The following is a 17,114-nucleotide window of genomic DNA, read 5'->3' on the forward strand; positions in this document are numbered from 1 at the left end:
ACCATGTAGGCCACAGGGATAGGGTGACAGCAAGAGGATGATGGTGGAGGGGAAAGCCAAAAAGTCTGATGCAGGCTGCTGTCTGAGGCAAGTCTAGTCTCAACCAATAGGCGTGTAAAGCTTTACCTCCAGACTTCTTGCAGGGCTGGCTTTGGGGGTTGTGAGAAAAGGAGGTGCCTTCTCCTAAGGTGGGGTCAAGAATGGGCTGTCCACTTAAAGGTCATCCTTTGAACATCAAGTAAAACCTGTGCTGTCCGGGAAGCCACTATTCCTCAAGGTCATGGCGAGCCAATGTACCCCTTCTGGAGGAACAATGAAAAGCAACCATTTTCAACAAATCTTAGATCAGTGTAGCCAGGTCCAGCTCAGTGCCACAGCCAACAGCTCTACTGTGAGAAGATTAGAGTGTGCACAGATTCACAGCAGGTGAGCAGGGGTGTGCAGATGTGTGGGGCATGGCATAGAACGAGATGATGCTGAGATGGTGTAAGTGGAACGGACCAGAGCTCTAAGGTAGGGACTCTCGGCCAAGGTCCATCATTTGATAGGCTACCTGTGTGCAAGATTCTGTGTGTGCACATGTGTGTGTGTTTGCCTATGCTTTCCGGGAGATAGTCCAAAGCTTCATCAGATAACCTCCAAGAAGGATAAAATGGTCAAGAATTGTTAAGAGGAGAGCAAAGCTTCACCCAGTCCTTTTCTTGGGCTTGCTCTTCTTCATTCCTAAACCACTGACAGAGCCAGCCAAACATGTTAGGCCCTGAGAGGACATAAGGATGAATCAGACATCAATCCTTCCTTCACGGAGCCCACAATCTAAAAGGTGGCTGGGGTGACAGGTAAAGGTTAGCTTGGCTGACTCCTGCAGCCTGCCTTTCCTAGAAAGGAGCTGGCCTCCTGCAGAGCTCATGGCAAACAGTCCTTACAGAACGCTGGGCAGTCAGTGGGTCAGGCCACTGATATGTTCCACAGAAAGCTGTAACCACAGACTTGTACCCTAGACCCCAATTCATGCCAGGGGAGAGGCTGTGCTCCCATAACCATGAAGGCTGAGGTCGGGGAGCAGGGCTAGGGCACCAAGGCGCCACCATGTCCTACTGCTACACCTGTGAGACAAGGACCTCCAGAACCTGCTCATCTTAGGGAGGGTTGAGCCTTGCCAGATATGCAGCTTAAAAGCCCCACAGCCTTGGACAGGGATCCCATCCTAGAGCCTGACATCTGTGCTGAGCTATGTCTACACACAGCCCCAGAGTGTGATGGGCAGTGAGGAACGTACTCCTGCTGCTCTTCCCCTCTCCATGATTTCTCCCAAGACACTCTATTCCAGTAGGCCCAGCTGAGTGCAGCAGCCAGGCCTCTGACCCTGTTTGCACAACAGGAATCCAGGCAGAATTTAGTGCTAAGACACGGGGCAGAGGAACCTGAGAGTTCCATGGAGGATGAGACTCTTTTTCGCCAGGCATCAGAGCCATCAATCTCCTATACCTCTCCTTTCCTTTCCAATCCTCCTGACTCCCCTCTCCCTCAACGCAAATTATCCCCCTGCAAAAGCTAAGTGCAGTGGTCTCCTCCCCTCCCTGCTCTCCAAGCCAAATTAACCAAAGGCTGCCATTTTCTCCACCAGATCAGCCCTTCCCCACACCCTTCCCTCCTTGATCCTTTATTTCTAATATGGCCAGGCCCATCCCCACAGACAGGGCCGTACACGCCACCCAAGCAACCCCCACCCACCCCAGGAGCCTGTGAAGGAAAGAGCCAAAAAGATCAGTGATAATTAATCTTTTTCTTCTTAATAATTGGGTAACATCACGTCAAGTTTCAAGTTTTTTTTATTAGATGCCTGGACATCCCATGTTTTCATTTCTGAGGTTCTTCCTGGATGAGAAAATAGCCCCATTGACTTAAAACATTCCATCAGTTCCTTAAAACTGCAAGAAGCTTCCAGAACTACTCATTACTCCAGAATTGTTTCGAGACTATCCTGCGTGGCTGGGGTGGTGGGCACCCACCCTTGCCGGTTACTATACAGTATAATCTCCTTGGGACAGATGCACAGGACAGTCTACCACGGCCTCAACAAAGAAAAAGTTCTTCATTTCTGCCAGTTTACTGACCCATTCGTCTGCTGACCAAAGAGTCAAAGCCCTAGTAAATATAACTCAGAAAGGAACAGAAAAAATACAAATAAGCCAAGTGAGAAAGAGACGACAAGGACAGATACAGAGAAGAATTTTTAGAAACACATTGATATGAAAACTCTATGCTAGGAATTTTGAAATTTTCAATAGAATTTTTATGGAAAAATGTAAATTACCAAAATTGTCTCAATATTTGTAGAAAACCTGACTAAATCAATAATCATGGGGAAAACTTTCCTCAGTTTTCAAATAAAATTGAGAGCAGAAGCTGTACACCCCTCCTTGCATTGAATTTTCAATTGTGGTTGCAACCATGTTCTTCTTTATAATATTCAACTTTTCTATCTAGGAAAATTCCATTTCTATAGGTATTATGTCTCCTACTAAAGTTTAAAACACAAAAAAGGGTAGTCTTATTTTATATTAAATTTATAAAAAATTAAACAGAGCAACTAAATACAATAGACAGCCCAAAAATCAAGCTTCATTCTCATAAAAACTTAATATGTGATAAAGAAAGCATTAAAAATCAGTATAGGGGCTGGTCCGGTGGCGCAGCAGTTAAGTTCACACGTTCTGCTTTGGCGGCCCGGGGTTTGCCAGTTTGGATCCCAGGTGCAGACATGGCACCGCTTGGTAAGACATGCTGTGGTGGGTGTCCCACATATAAAGTAGAGGAAGATGGGCACGGATGTTAGCTCAGGGCCAGGCTTCCTCAGCAAAAAGAGGAGGATTGGCAGCAGATGTTAGCTCAGGGCTAATCTTTCTCAAAAAAAAAAAATCAGTACTAGGGCTGGCCCCGTGGCCAAGTGGTTAAGTTCGTGTGCTCTACTTTGGTGGCCCGGGGTTTCACGGGTTCAGATCCCGGGAGCAGACATGGCACTGCTCGTCAGGCCATGCTGAGGCGGCATCCCACATAGCACAACCAGAGGCACTCACAACTAGAATATGCAGCTGTATACTGGGGGACTTTGGGGAGAAAAAGGAAAAATAAAATCTTAAAAAAAAAAAAATCAGTACAGAATAAAGAAAATGGCCGGTGAGAAGGATGACTCAGCAGATGGTGCTGGAAAAACTGAGCTATTTGGGGTGAGGGTGGAGGGATAGAGAATTAGATTCTTCCTAATTTTCATACACTCCAAAATAAAATTTAGGTGGATTATAGATTGAAATCAAAAATAAAATAAAACAAATTTTGAAAATTAAAAAGGTGAAAATTTTATTATTGGTTTGGGAAAAGATTTGTTAATCTTAAACAATCAAAAGAAAGATAATCCAAACAAGCAATAGAGTTGATGACATGAATTAAAATTTTAGTAAACTAGTTTTAAAAACCTAAAAACTAAATTGTAATACTTATAGAGGTATTAGTCATAAGAGCCAAAAGGTGGAAATAACCCAAATGTCCATCAACTGATGAATGGATAGACAAAATGTGGTATATTATTTAGCCACAAAAAAAAAGAATAAAATACCAACACATGCTACAACATGGATGAACACTGAAAACATGCTGCGTGAAAGAAGCCAGTCACAAAAGACCACATATTATGATTCCAAAAATATGAAATGTCCAGAATAGGCAAAGTGATAGAGACAAAGTAGATGAGCGGTAGCCTAGAGCTGAAAGACTTGGAGGGGGATGGTGAGAGCTAAAGAGCATGGGGTTTCTTTTTGAGTTGATGAAAATATTCTAGAATCGATTGTGGTGACAGTTGCACAAGCCTGTGAACATACTAAAAAAATTACTGAACTGTATACGTTAGATGGGTAAATTTTACGTTATGTGAATTACATCTCCATATAGCTGTTACCAATGGCAAATATCCAACAGTAAATCAAAATCTGGTTTCAAACTAAAACTTTGAAATAAATAGGACAAAGGGTTAATCTTCTTAATATATGAAGAGGTCATAGAAATCTCTTTAAAAGTGCCCAAAGCCCAATAAGTAGATAATTCACAAAGGAAGAAATACAAATTACCTCCCCATCCAAAAAGATAAAATGGCATTCATCATCACTAGTCATCATGGAAATGCAAATAAGAATAACATGTTGCTATTTTACATTTTCAAATCAGGAAATGTTTGAAGGTGAGACAGGGCAGAAACTTTCATTTGATGCTGAGAATAGTATTAACTGGTACCTTTCTGGAAAGTCATGTGTCCATATACAGAGAAAGAAAGTCTTTAAAATGTTCATACCTTTGGCCACATAATTGTACTTCTAGAAATCTCTCTTAAGGAGGAAAATTAATGTTCAAAATGTACAAAGATAATGAATCTTCGAAGACGTCTGCTAAGTCATCCTTTCTATCAGTGAAAAACAGAAAACAATCTGATGAAAAAATATTAAAAATATTATTTTCAAAGAGTTTTAAGTAAAAGCTCACGAATTATGTTAAGCAAAAAAGGATATAAAATCATGTATCTTATAGTGTAGGATATCAATTACATAAAGAAAATGGCATTTAAAAAGGTCGGAAGAAAATGTGTGGTGGGATTGTGTGTGGCTCCTCCCTCCATCCCTCTTTTCTTCCTTCTTTCCAATCTTTCAGGAATTTTCATATTTTCCACAATGAGAAAGCACTTGATAATGGGGGAGAAGTGAAGAGAAAAGCAGCAACGGAATCTTTTGGCTACATTGGCACCAGCTTGGCACAAGTGAGAGGGATCCTAACTGGGTAGCACCTGGGCGACATTCTGCAGTGTCCAGAGGGCCATAGAAACAATTCCTTCCAGTAGGTCTGGTTGTGTCGTCACCTGAAACGAATCAGCTCCCCGCATCTAATTCATTTCAGGAAGTCAGACAGGACGCCATTCATTCTGCAGGGTGATTCTGGTGGCACTGACTGACAGCACCAGCGCTCACGTTTCTTCCAGCCACGTCGGCCTCTTCCACAGGGCACTAGAGACTGGGGCCAGGGTCCAAGCACTGCAGCAGATTCAAAGTTTCCTTTGAAGGAAATGCCAACTCAGACATAAGCACCACTGAAACCCACCTGACAGAGTGAGATGGTCCCAGACTTTCCTACTTGAATGTGTAGATCCCTCTCAACTCCTCCCCATCTTGAACATAATACCACCTTTGCTGTCCTGAGACTCAAATAACACGTTTCAGAGAAGGCACTCTGAAAACTCCGAGGGGCCTCTGCGATGTAAAGTATCATTAAGGCACCAATAGAATCCTCACTCCTTTAAAATGTAATGACATCCTCTCAGCTTTTATGAGGTCTAGAGAAGCTCTGAAGAAATTACAGAAAAAGACTTTCTTCATGCCTCTGGCTCCCCAAGTCTCACCTATAAAGGACCTATGTGGCAAATACTCCTTGAATTCAGTGGCAGGAAGTTTGTCTCTTCGGAGAAGTTGCCTGCTTTCACTTGTTAGACAAGAAGAACAAGCAAACATGGTGTGTTTCACCTTTTGCCCTTGCTGCCAGGTTGCTCAGTGACAGTTTTGGTTCTTAACCACTGTTAGACTCTCATTCAGGCCCTTGGTCTTGTCTATTTCTCTTTTCTATATTGTGTTTAATTTTGGAGGCTGCTTTGAATACTTTGGGGATCTAGGCAGGATGTGAATCAATGTTTTTTAAACTGGCATCTGCCAGAAGTCCTCAGACATAATCCTTACGAGAATTTGTGCTTGGGCTTTTCTTTCAGATGAAAATGCCTTTAAAAAATGGGATGCAAAGACAGTCCAGATTATCTGGATGACCATCTTATAACTGGATCCTGCCAGAGGACTGTGGTGCCTGCATTTAGAGTGTGTGTGTGTGTGTGTGTGTGTGTGTGCAATCATTCTGCAGCGAGGTCATGCTATGCTGAATGTCAGGGGCTAACGAGGAAAGAAGAGAGGGGGCAGGATGATACATACATGAGGCATTTGTGCCAAGTGAACACAAGAAGGTTTCCCCGTACACTACTCCATGCAGAGAAACGTGCTGGGAGATCCACGGCCCAAAATGACACAAGGGGCTGCAGCCCTTCAACAGCCTCAGAGAGCACCATGGCCTCGTGCCGTGTTCACGAAGCTGCTTCAGTAAACCAGCATCGCCTATGACAAAACAACTGTCGCCAGTTTGCCTTTGATTTATTTTATACCTATATTTGCGTCTTGGTTATTTGTTTTGTGTTCGGAGTTGGGAAAGAACAAGAAGCATAAGGAGGTGAATATGTTTATACATATTTAAACAACATCAAAATAATCTGTCAATACTAAAGGTTCATTTTTTTTTTCTTTACAAGGGAGTCTATTGAATATTTAGGCTAAAAAAACCTATGAATTTTAAATGAAATGTGTATATGTATGCACTTGGAGCCACACCAAGCCACATGGAGCAGCTCATACCGGTGACAGCGCTGATGACAGACTCATTATTACTAACAGTGATCATGATAAAAGTTAATTACTGAATACCATGATGACTGCTCAATAGTCTTAATGTCATTTAATTCTTACAACAACGCTGTGAGATAGGAAATAATATCCTATTCCCCTTTACAGATGGAAATACTGTGCCTGAAGGGTTGAAGTGACCTGGCCGAGGTCATGCACCAAGCAAGCAAAGGGCAGAGCGGAAATGTGCCCCCAGGTGTGTGCCCTGCCTCCCTGATGGATGTGGTCCAGGGCAGGAAGCAGCGTCACTTGCTATTCCTGGTCTGAGGTTGTGACTGCAGCTCATGAGACATGACGCGAGATTTTGCTCATCAACGCCTGGTGGTGCTGCCTTGTTCTGAGCAATGCCACCTTGGATAGGTATGCTGTGACCTGCCACCAGGGTCAACAGGCACATTCCAAGGATGGGGTTTAAGTCAAGAGACATTGAACATCAACTGAACCAGCCAGGGTCCCGCAGGCTAGAGGGGCCCCTGACCCAAGGCTGCACTCTCTTACTTTCCAAATAAGTTTTCAGACCACAGTGCTTACTGCCTCTTCCCTGCACATTGTCTGGCACTCAGATGGGACTGCAGTTTTTTGATAGCCTGTGGGACAGGTTGGTAAAGAGGGCCTGAGTGTGGTGTTTGCTGATCTTGGAGAGTTTCTTTCAGAGTACACAAACTAACTCCTCTTACAAAGTAATGCTAAGCTTTGGAAAAAGTATAAACAAAGATTGTTCTTAAAAATAACCACAGCTGCCAATGGTGAGCATTTACTATATGCCAGGAACCAGGCAAAACCCTTAACATACATGATTCCATTTTATCACAACTACAATAATTCTGCCCATTTCACAGATGAGAAAACCAGGGAAATTTAAGTAAGTTGTCCAAGTCACACAGTGCACACTGTGGACTGGAAATTTGGCCTCCCAATCCATGCTTTCAAGCCCTCTGATAGCATTTCCCACACTGTGGTCCCATAACCTGGGGTGCAGGAGACGATCCCAAAGTGTATGGCAAATGCTCAGTGACACTGAGCCGCACAGCAAGAAAGCAGTCCCTTTTCAACTCTTTAAATCCCACTTCCATCAAGAAGAAAGCCTCAGTTTGGTAAGAGGATGACTTTTAATGTCTCTTTAACATGCTTATCTCCCTTTGCACCCCAGAGAAAACAAGGCCTTAATCCCACAGGCTTCTGTAGGCATGAGCATCTAGTAGAAGTTACTATCACTGTTTGGTTTTTTTCTTTGTAAAGACTGGCACCTGAGCTAACATCTGTTGCCAATCTTTTTTTTTTCTTCTTCTTCTTCTTCTTCTCCCTAAAGTGCCTCAGTACATAGTTGTATATTCTAGTTGTGAGTGCCTCTGGTAGTGCTATGTGGGGCAGGGCACATTCTGTGTGGCCTGACAAGCGGTGCCATGTCTGAGGCCAGGATCCGAACCAGCGAAACCCTGGGCCCCCATAGCAGAGCACGCGAACTTAACTACTCGGCCACGGGGCTGGTCCCCACTATTTGGTTTTTATTGTGTTTATTTTTATAGTTACCTTCTTTTTATATCAAGAGATACTGGGTGGCAAAGTTTCCTTTTAAAATAAATTTACTTAAATAAAAAAATATGAATTGACAAAAATATTGTTACTAGAACAACAGAAAAATTTTGGAAATAGTGGTGATGGTTGCACAACACTGTGAATGTCATTAATGCCACTGAATTGTATACTCAAAATTGGTTAAAATGGCAAACATTATGTCATACATATTTTGCCACAATTTTTAAAAATTGATAATGTAATATACCCCAAAAACCTATTGTATTCTACACTTTAAATGGGTGAATTGCATGGCATGTGAATTATATCTCAAAAAGCGGTTAAAAAAGGGGCTGAACCCATAGCCGAGTGGTTAAGTTCGCGCACTCCGCTGCAGGCGGCCCAGTGTTTCATTGGTTCGAATCCTGGGTGCGGACATGGCACTGCTCATCAAACCACACTGAGGCAGCGTCCCACATGCCACAACTAGAAGGACCCACAACGAAGAATATACAACTATGTACCGGGGGGCTTTGGGGAGAAAAAGGAAAAAATAAAATCTTTAAAAAGCGGTTAAAAAAGATAAACCAAAACCATATTGATGATTCTCAAATGACTGAAGTTTGAGAAAAGCTGAATTATGCTATAGTGCTTCCGTTTTGTTAAGCCAAGTTTACTAGTGATTTTTAAAATAAGCTAAAGCGAGGGTGAGAAAGGAAGAAGAAGATCTTCAGGACAAACATGTTGAATTATTTTCTCTGAGTTTTGGATGACAAGGAAAAAGAAACTGAGCAGAGAAGGAAATTAAGGAGATAAATTTCAACTGAGAATTAAGAGCTTTCCACCAATCTAGCCAAAAATGGAATGAAACAGAAACGGTCTTGGGGGCCAGTCAGGACCATGTGCGTCTCTGGGCTGGCTAGAATGAAGTAGGAGGAGACCATCAATTTGTGTCCAAGATTTCCAGTGTGGCCGGTAAAAGAAAGAGTGAAGAAGAGTCAAAGATTTCTTGGAAGAATGCAGAAATGAATAGCCAAGCAACCTAGGTAGAGGGGTCCACGGAAGCAAGAGGCCATGTTCCCTCTGCATTTGTATTCTGTGGGGGTGACCCAATTTAACCATCGCACAGATGGGGCAGGAATATAGAGAGTTGCCTGAGGTCTGGAGAACCTTCTGGAGGCTTTTCCACCCAGGATGAAAATTTCTCAGCTATTACGATTCTCATCCATCCTACTGAAGCCACGATGATGAAATCATAAAACAACATCTACCCCAAAGCCAGGCATAAAATGTTATGAAACCTGAGCTTCCTAATCACCTGGCAAGTGTCTACTAAACATGTATGACACAGGTCCCAGGGGCATCCTCCATAGTCTTGGCCTTAAGGAGCTTATAACAGAACTGGGAAGATGAGGCTCCATGTGAAAAAACAGAGGACTATGTGATAGCTTACCAGCCAGCACGAACCTGCGTGACAAGGCCATAAACACAACTAACCAAAATGAGTTATCTTCCTAAGTGTTTATAAAAGTGCTGACACATGAAAAATATAACAGAAATTTAGAGAAGTTGAGAAAACCTTCCTGAAGGATGAAGAAGACTAGTTAACTTATTTTAATTAAGTCAAATAGCACTTGGATGCCGAGACCATCCTTCTCTGAAAAAGGTATATTTTCCATTTAATTAATAAAATAATTTGTAATTCTTTCCTTTATTCCTTCAACAAATATTCACTGCCTATCTATGTATCTATGAGTATTTGTTAATACTCAAAGCCTCTCCTAGGCCCCCCAAGAAATGTAAGGGTGAGACCATTTCTGTCCTCACTGATGGTGGGGGACCACACAGGAGAGAAACAGCTTCTCTCCAACTTCCAGAGATAAATGAGAACAGGAATAACTTCAAAACAAAACGTTACGAAGCATAAGCAGGGATTTATAAAACACAGTTTATGGCCACCAGAAGATCAAAGAAGGAAGGACATCCCCAAAGAACTGACAAGGGCCTTGAAAAGCACAGAAAATGCTGACACGTGGGTGGGAAGGATTTTCCTGGCAGAGATAAAGGTATGATTAAGGGCACAAAGGCATGAGAGTAAATGATGTGTTTGCGCTACAGGAAGCCATGGGGGGTCACCTTCTATGGGGGGGAGGGGCAGGGGAGCCTGGGTGTCAGAGAGGACCCTGAATGCCATTCAAGGAGTTCGGTCTGTTTATTGAAGACCTGTCAGCAAACAGTATTCATGAGAAAAAGAAATTCTGTAAAATATAGATTGAAAATGTAATTGTATTTTTCTAAAAGTTGAAAAATTTTCTTTGCTTGTTTTTGAAATAATTCCAGGCCACAGACAGGATATATCAGCTCTTTTGTAAATCTTAGTCAGAACTGAGGTGAGCGGCTGACCACCCTTCACACCCTGAGCAAGCAGTGCCTTCAAGTATATAAAATAACACAAACTAGTGGCTAACAAAGTGTTACCAAGCCAACATCCTGCTCTGTTCGCTTTCACCAGCAAATAAGATGCTACAATTAACCTGATGTTTGAAAGTATACCACAAGCATGCATGGTTCACAAAATGCTTAGAAAAATGATTCTTAAGTAGGCTAAACATTTCTCCTGTCTATCTTGTTCACAATCTCTATTAGCTTAGAAAATCAGTGTTATGGCTATTATGGTGTCCTTAGAAAGCACAAAGGGAGACTTCATACTTGACCTTGCCCCCAAATTCCAAATGTGTGACTCCAAATGACAGAGCTTTTGCTCCACTGCGAATTCATGTGGGTTCATGGGGGGAGGCGAGAAGCTAGCAATGGTGGGACTCAGATCTTGAGTTTCAACAACCCCCACCCACCCCCCCAGCTTCCCGGCAAACATCAAGACTGCTTTTTCATTTTAGTCATCACACATGGGTCTTTCTTCCCCCTTGTTCACCCACCTTGGTTAATGGGTATTGAATTTCCCATCCAACTAACCCATTTCATTTAAAAAGCTCCCAACACAGTGACAAGCATACCAACCCACAAGTCACCAGCTAGCCCCAAAGTCACATAGAGTCATCAGTCAGAATGATATTAAGAGGGTCAGTAGAATGCCAGACTTTTAACCACCACATGTCTTACTGGCATTAAAGTCAGGGGAGGCAGGAGGTGACAATTATTTAGCAGTGTTAGTGTGAGTCCATTAAAGTAACATCAATCATTGTCCTTGTCACCTTTATCATCATCTTCATGATGCCAAAAAGGTAAGGTAGAGTCCTTTGGACATATCCCCAACTCAGACTTTAAATAAACTCATGGTGGCCACTCTGCCTCCCCAGAAACAAGGAGAAAGGAATAGAAAGGAGGAAGGAAGAATGAATCCACTCCTCCCACAAGCCCATGCTGACTTTCTGAGGCAGGCAGTGCTGCTGACTTTCCCAGCTCAGGCTGGCTCACCTTCACATCCAACCTGCTTTGCCATCCAGATGCTCCATGCCAGCTGCAGATTCCTGAAGCTGCCTGGTTTCACTACACATCGGTGAACTTGCGGTGCTGGGTAGAGGCTTCTGGGTCAAGAATCTACTGTACATCAACCTCAGTCTTTTCCAGCTCACATAGACAAGGAACCGTCTCTCCTTCATTTACCAGAGAATTCCCCTGGCCCTTCTCAAGGTACTCAAAGTCCAGGATAAGAGAGGAGGACTGGAGGAGAGGAGACCTCAGGCCTCTGACACCCTTATCCAGCCTCCACCTACTCGCTCTAAATGAACTGTTCAAAGTGTTTGCTTTGTTTTGTTTTAAAGCAAAGGATGATGGTTCTTCCCTTCCCCTCCCCAACTCACCCTACACGCTCTTCAGCTTAAACAAAAATAGCCCCACAGCTGAGGCTGTCACGACAACCAATGAGAGAGGGAGCTCACCCTTGTCCCCCGGATGATAAAATCTGCCTGCAGCCCTCCCACCCTCCAATCTTCTTCCAAGTTCAACCTTCAGGAAGCTTTCCTGAGTGTTAGAACCAAGTTGCTCCATTCTCATCCAAGAAGCCCAGGGTTATCTGGAATTCTTGCACCATCCAGTGCCTCAGAGCTTTTTAATCTGTTCTCATTTGTTCCTTCCAGCGTCCCCAGGCACGTGTGACAGCTATGACTATCTCCATTTTGCAAAGGGAAAGCTGGGAGCACAGGAACATGAACTGACTGGCCCTAGGTCATCAGCTGCTGGTTCAATGGTAGAACCACATTTAGAACTCAAAGTTCCCGTCTCCTATCCAGTTCTCAGATTGAAGGAATAGCTACTCTCAGGAAACATCACCCCAACAGGGAAATAATTCCCCTGGAAGAGCTGCTTCCTGGCCATAGACTGAAGTTCCCTTAACCAGTCTCTGGGATAAATCTGGGAAGGATTGGGAAAAAATCTGCTCCCCACCACGCGAAACAGTTTCCACGGAAACCCACCTCTATCCTGGACCAGCATCTCAGGAGCTGCTCCAACCAAGTACACTGTGCTGGCCAAGTTTATCAAGATCCTTAAGAAGCACTGTCCATACCTGCACTCCAAAGGCCACTGCCAGGGAGAAAGCTCTCCACCAGGGCTCTCATGGCTGGAGGCCCACAGGCCCCTGTTTCATCGTTCAGGAAACCCCAGTGTTGCTAACAAAGCAGGAGATACCACAGCCCTCGTGAAGGCTTCCTCTTTCTTCAACTCTTTCCGACACTTATAAATATGCTTCCTCTCTCTATGTAAATTTCGTTCAAAAGGCAAAGACACAGGCTTGTAAGGAGGCCATTAATAATTAGTCTTTAAACAGGCTCTTCTTGGTTTCCTGGTTCAGGAATCAATTCTAATCTAACAGACACTGATGTCTGGATTTACTGGTGTGAGGACAGACAAATGGCCTTTGTGCGGGGAAGGCCACAAAATGCAGTTTATTTTCACCCAGCTAAGAACTGAGAGGCCAAAGGCAACTCTCGATAATAGAACCGAGCTTAGGAAATTGTGAAGAAAACTCCTTTCCTTTCGTCTTTCTACCACTCAGGCTACCACTCTGCCTAGAACACAGTCAAACTTCCAGTTAAAGCTGAGATGGTGTTGACGCGCCCCCACTTTTGCTGACCGTTAGCATTCTAACCAGCTGAAACTATGAAATTGGACTGGTCAGTTTCACTTTCTCTTCTTAGGAAAGATAACTTTCACACCTCACCCTGAAACGCTGTATCTGGCTTGATAGTATGGTCAAGTTGGGGTGGGGGCACAATTCTCCTCAGTGATCGGCTCAAAAAAAGTACAAAACAACAAGATGGTACTCCAAATTCTGCTTAAATAACTATGGTTCAAAATAAAAACTCCTTTCACGCAGGAGCTTCTGATTACCCCCCAAAATTAAAACCTGGGCCACGAAGGGCAAGGCTCTAAAGATACTGTATAATATTTCCCAGGAACATAAACGCAGCTACTGAGGGGTTCTGTAAGAGTGCAGTCAATGAAGCCACAGACGGCCTGGATTCAAGTCCCACCGCTACCATTTACTGGGTATTCATGACTTTTCTAAGCTTCAATTTCCTCTCTTTTAAAATGAGGATATTTATCCCTGCCTGGCCTGCTGCACAGGCTTGTTGGGATTAAGTGATAAACAAACAAAAGCCCTTTGAAATCTTAACAGTATTAGACAAAGTTAAGTATTTGTTATTTTTGTTATCATTCATTTACTGAATGGGAATTCCTGTGAAATGATTCTCCATGTAGAAATGGGCAGGAGCGTACCTCTCCATCTGGTAGTCCAGAGCTAGACAATCAAATGTGAACCAGGAAGTGAGTGTCAGGCAGCCCAGGGATGCTCCAGGCAGCCACGGAGACAAGAAACAGCAGAGATCCAGCTACTCCCAGGCAAGAGAGGTGAGCCATGAGCCTCCACAACAAAACAGGAGTCCTATACCCACCAGATCCCCCAGGGAGATTGTTCTCACTGTGGCAGCTGATATGGATTTCTAAAGTGGGAACCAAGCTGCTCAGAATGTCTGTTGCAGTGGAAGTCTGCACTTCCCCAGGAATGGTCACACTCTCTTAGAGGAAGCAGCCTGGCAAGGGGCAGTATAGCAAAGCAGTAAGCACAAGGGCTCTGCCTGCATTCAAACCCCAACTCTGCCACTTATTATCTGTCATTTACCTCTCAGTGCCTCAGTTTCCCCATGTGCAAATGGAGATAATAATACGACCTATCTCATACAACAGTTGTAAGTATATAATGTTGATTCATATACAATGCTTCACAGAGTACCTGACAGAGAGTAAGCACTGAAGAGTCAGCAGTTAGTGTTGTTTATCTGTTGACCAAACTGTTCTTCCACTAGACTGTGATTTCTTGGAGGGCAGATTCCCTGACATTCATCTCTGGATCCCCAGAGTGCAGAACATAGTGAGAAATCAATAAATGCTTCTTGCATGAATGAATGAATCGATGAATGAGATAAGACCAACCACCTAAGTTACTAGCAGGGGGCGGAAATACAACACAGAGAGAACCACGGCAAGCCTTCGTGCCTTGTGCCTTTTAGTATGGAATCTGGAGAGAAGCAGGAAACTAACTAACCGCTCCCCAAATTTATGCTAGTGGGCAGAACCAGGCTGCCGTGAAAATTCGGCATGGCACACACTGTGTGTCCTTCTGAGAGGCAAACACTAAAATGGGATTAAACATGCAAGGATTTTATTAGGGAAAGTGCCTGTGACGGAAAATGGGGAGGGATGCTGGGAGAACCATCGGATGGCCTGAGCCCGAATGAAGAAGAAGTGGAGGAAGGATGAGTAGAAGCATCCTAGACCAAAACAGTCTTAGGAAAGTTCTGCAAGCCTCTCAGGGAGTCCTCGAGCCACTGGAGGAGTCCCATGTCTTCCAGGAGCCGGCCTGCTATAGCAACCCTGCCATGCTCAGTTATCAGCCAGGAGCAGCCTGTGGGAAGCAAGGTTTCCATCAAATGCCGTGATGGATCCTGAGGCCCTTGGTCAGTTCCACTCCTGGCAGCTGGAGTTCTGCCAGGTGCACTCTCATGGCTGCCACGTACACAGTAGTCCTTAAGAGCATGGATTTGGGTTCCAGACAATCTACGTCAAATCCCGCCTCTTACTACCAGCTTACTTTAGACAAGTTACTCAACCTCTCAAAGCCTCATTTTCCTTATTTGTAGAATGGAAACTGTAATTCCAACCTCTTGGGATTGTGATTGTTGAACACGGTGCCTGACACATAGCAAGTGCTCAGTAAAAGGCAGCTGCCATTTCCCTGACCATTACTATTATTAGTAATGAAGTACATCCATTAGCAATCAGAACAAGGAACAGACCCCACCATTGCATACTGGTATTTGAGTTTTGTGAGTCTACCATAGGGACATGGGACATAAGCCTAGAACCAGGGTTTGGCAGTATCACAATTCAAACAACCAAACCAGTTTGTCTACAAATGAAAGGTCATAGGGACTTTTCTAGTTTGGCTCCTTCCTGGTGGGAGGTCAAGGCGGGTTGTATTGTGCCGGAATCCATCTCCAGCCACAAGCCCTCTCCTCTCTTCGACTTGCTGTGATTCATCTGCAGAGTCCTCAGCCTGTCCCCAGCCTGCTGTCTGCCTTTGAAGGAAAGTGTGGTCAGCATCCTTTCCCCCCAAGAACAGGCTGATTCCTGGGCTCTGAGAGACACCACTGCTATGCTGCATACATTCTGAGCACCTTGCTTGCCTTTGTCTCTGAAACGTTCATTGTTTTTTTAAAACCTTGGCCGGGGGCCAGCTGGGTGGCGCAGTGGTTAAGTGCGCACATTCTGCTTTGGCGGCCCGGGGTTCGTGGGTCCGGATCCCGGGTGCGGACATGGCACCACTTGCCAAGCCATGCTGTGGTAGGTGTCCCACATATAAAGTAGAGGAAGATGGGCATGGATGTTAGCTCAGGGTTGGTCTTCCTCAGCATAAAGAGGAGGATTGGCAGCAGATGTTAGCTCAGGACTAATCTTCTTCAAAAAAAAAACAAAAAACAAAAAGGACCTTGGCCAACTTTCTGGTAGTGGTCATCGCCAGGCTACTGCTGGCTTCTGGGCCCTACATCTGACTAGACTCACAGAGTATCCCCTTGTTGGGCTGGCAATGACCCAAGGCAATTACAGCTTTCTGTGGCCCCAGTTCAGCTGGCTTGGGCCTCTCCCAGCCTTGCTGACCTTGTGCCTTGATGGCAGTAATGACTGAGAACCACCAAGGAAAGGAGCCCCCAGACAAACTAGAAACCACACTCTTACCTCTCCCACAGGTGCCTCTTACCACTTCAGAGGCTGTTTCTCCAACCCCCACTTCCCAGAGGGTCACCAAAAACACATGCTAGGATTTCTGAGTTGGTTTTTTTTTTTTTTTTGTCTTTGGAGAAATGACCTTCAGTTCTAACTGAAAAGAGTCAAAATTAAACTAAAAAATATTGATTTTGTTTAATAATTAACAGCTTAACAAAGCTGATCAAACTGTATTTTCCAGGATAGTCTCCATTTTACAGGGACTTTTCCAGGGAATTTCCGTGTGGGAGCTGGAATCCAACACTTGAGCTGCCTGGTTTCAGCCCGAGGTTAGAAAGCTGAGGCTGAACCTCCCGACCAAGCTGAACTGGGCCGTCCTATGTGACGGGGAGGAGGTCACTCTCTGAAGCAGAAGCAAAGCCTCAAAGCAGTAAACGGGCTGGCCGCTTGTTCATGTGGCCTCCAACAGAAGCAATGAGCTACCCTCTGAACGTGGCTTCTTTTTCTCCTCTGGTTCCCCAGGCAGAGCTAGGGAAGTGCTGGGCCAGCCGGACACCCGACATGCCCAGTGCCTGCAACAGAGATTTCCTGTCACATTACATCCAAATATTTACAAGCTTTGTAACTAGCCTTTTCATTCCACCTCTGCCTCTCGTTGGCACTTATCCCTCTCACTAATTGAAAAATCAATTGTTTTGTTTCCTTGCAAATCCACATTCTTACAAAGTGATACCCTCAAGCAAAAGCTGGGCAAAATCACACCCTTACCCTCAGATCAACTATCCATTAACCACTTGGCTGGGGTGTGTCACCTCCCCA

At 44.3% G+C, this 17,114-nt stretch overlaps 1 protein-coding gene across 2 annotated transcripts in view; it reads right to left on the reverse strand.

The window, feature by feature from the left end:
* Positions 1-17,114, reverse strand: part of PIK3AP1 (phosphoinositide-3-kinase adaptor protein 1) — a 110,802-nt gene that overhangs the window by 59,462 nt on the left and 34,226 nt on the right. Inside the window, exon 1 of one of the 2 annotated variants that reach the window (XM_046655304.1) lies at positions 11,487-11,769. The exons of the other annotated variant lie outside the window; for it this stretch is intronic. Within the exon in view, the coding sequence (XP_046511260.1) occupies positions 11,487-11,511 (25 nt within the window). The 5' untranslated portion in view covers positions 11,512-11,769. Of the gene's footprint in view, positions 1-11,486; positions 11,770-17,114 lie in introns of those variants that run through there. 2 annotated transcript variants of the gene reach the window in all.

Source organism: Equus quagga, chromosome 2, assembly GCF_021613505.1.
Source record: "Equus quagga isolate Etosha38 chromosome 2, UCLA_HA_Equagga_1.0, whole genome shotgun sequence".
Lineage (NCBI taxonomy): Eukaryota > Metazoa > Chordata > Mammalia > Perissodactyla > Equidae > Equus > Equus quagga.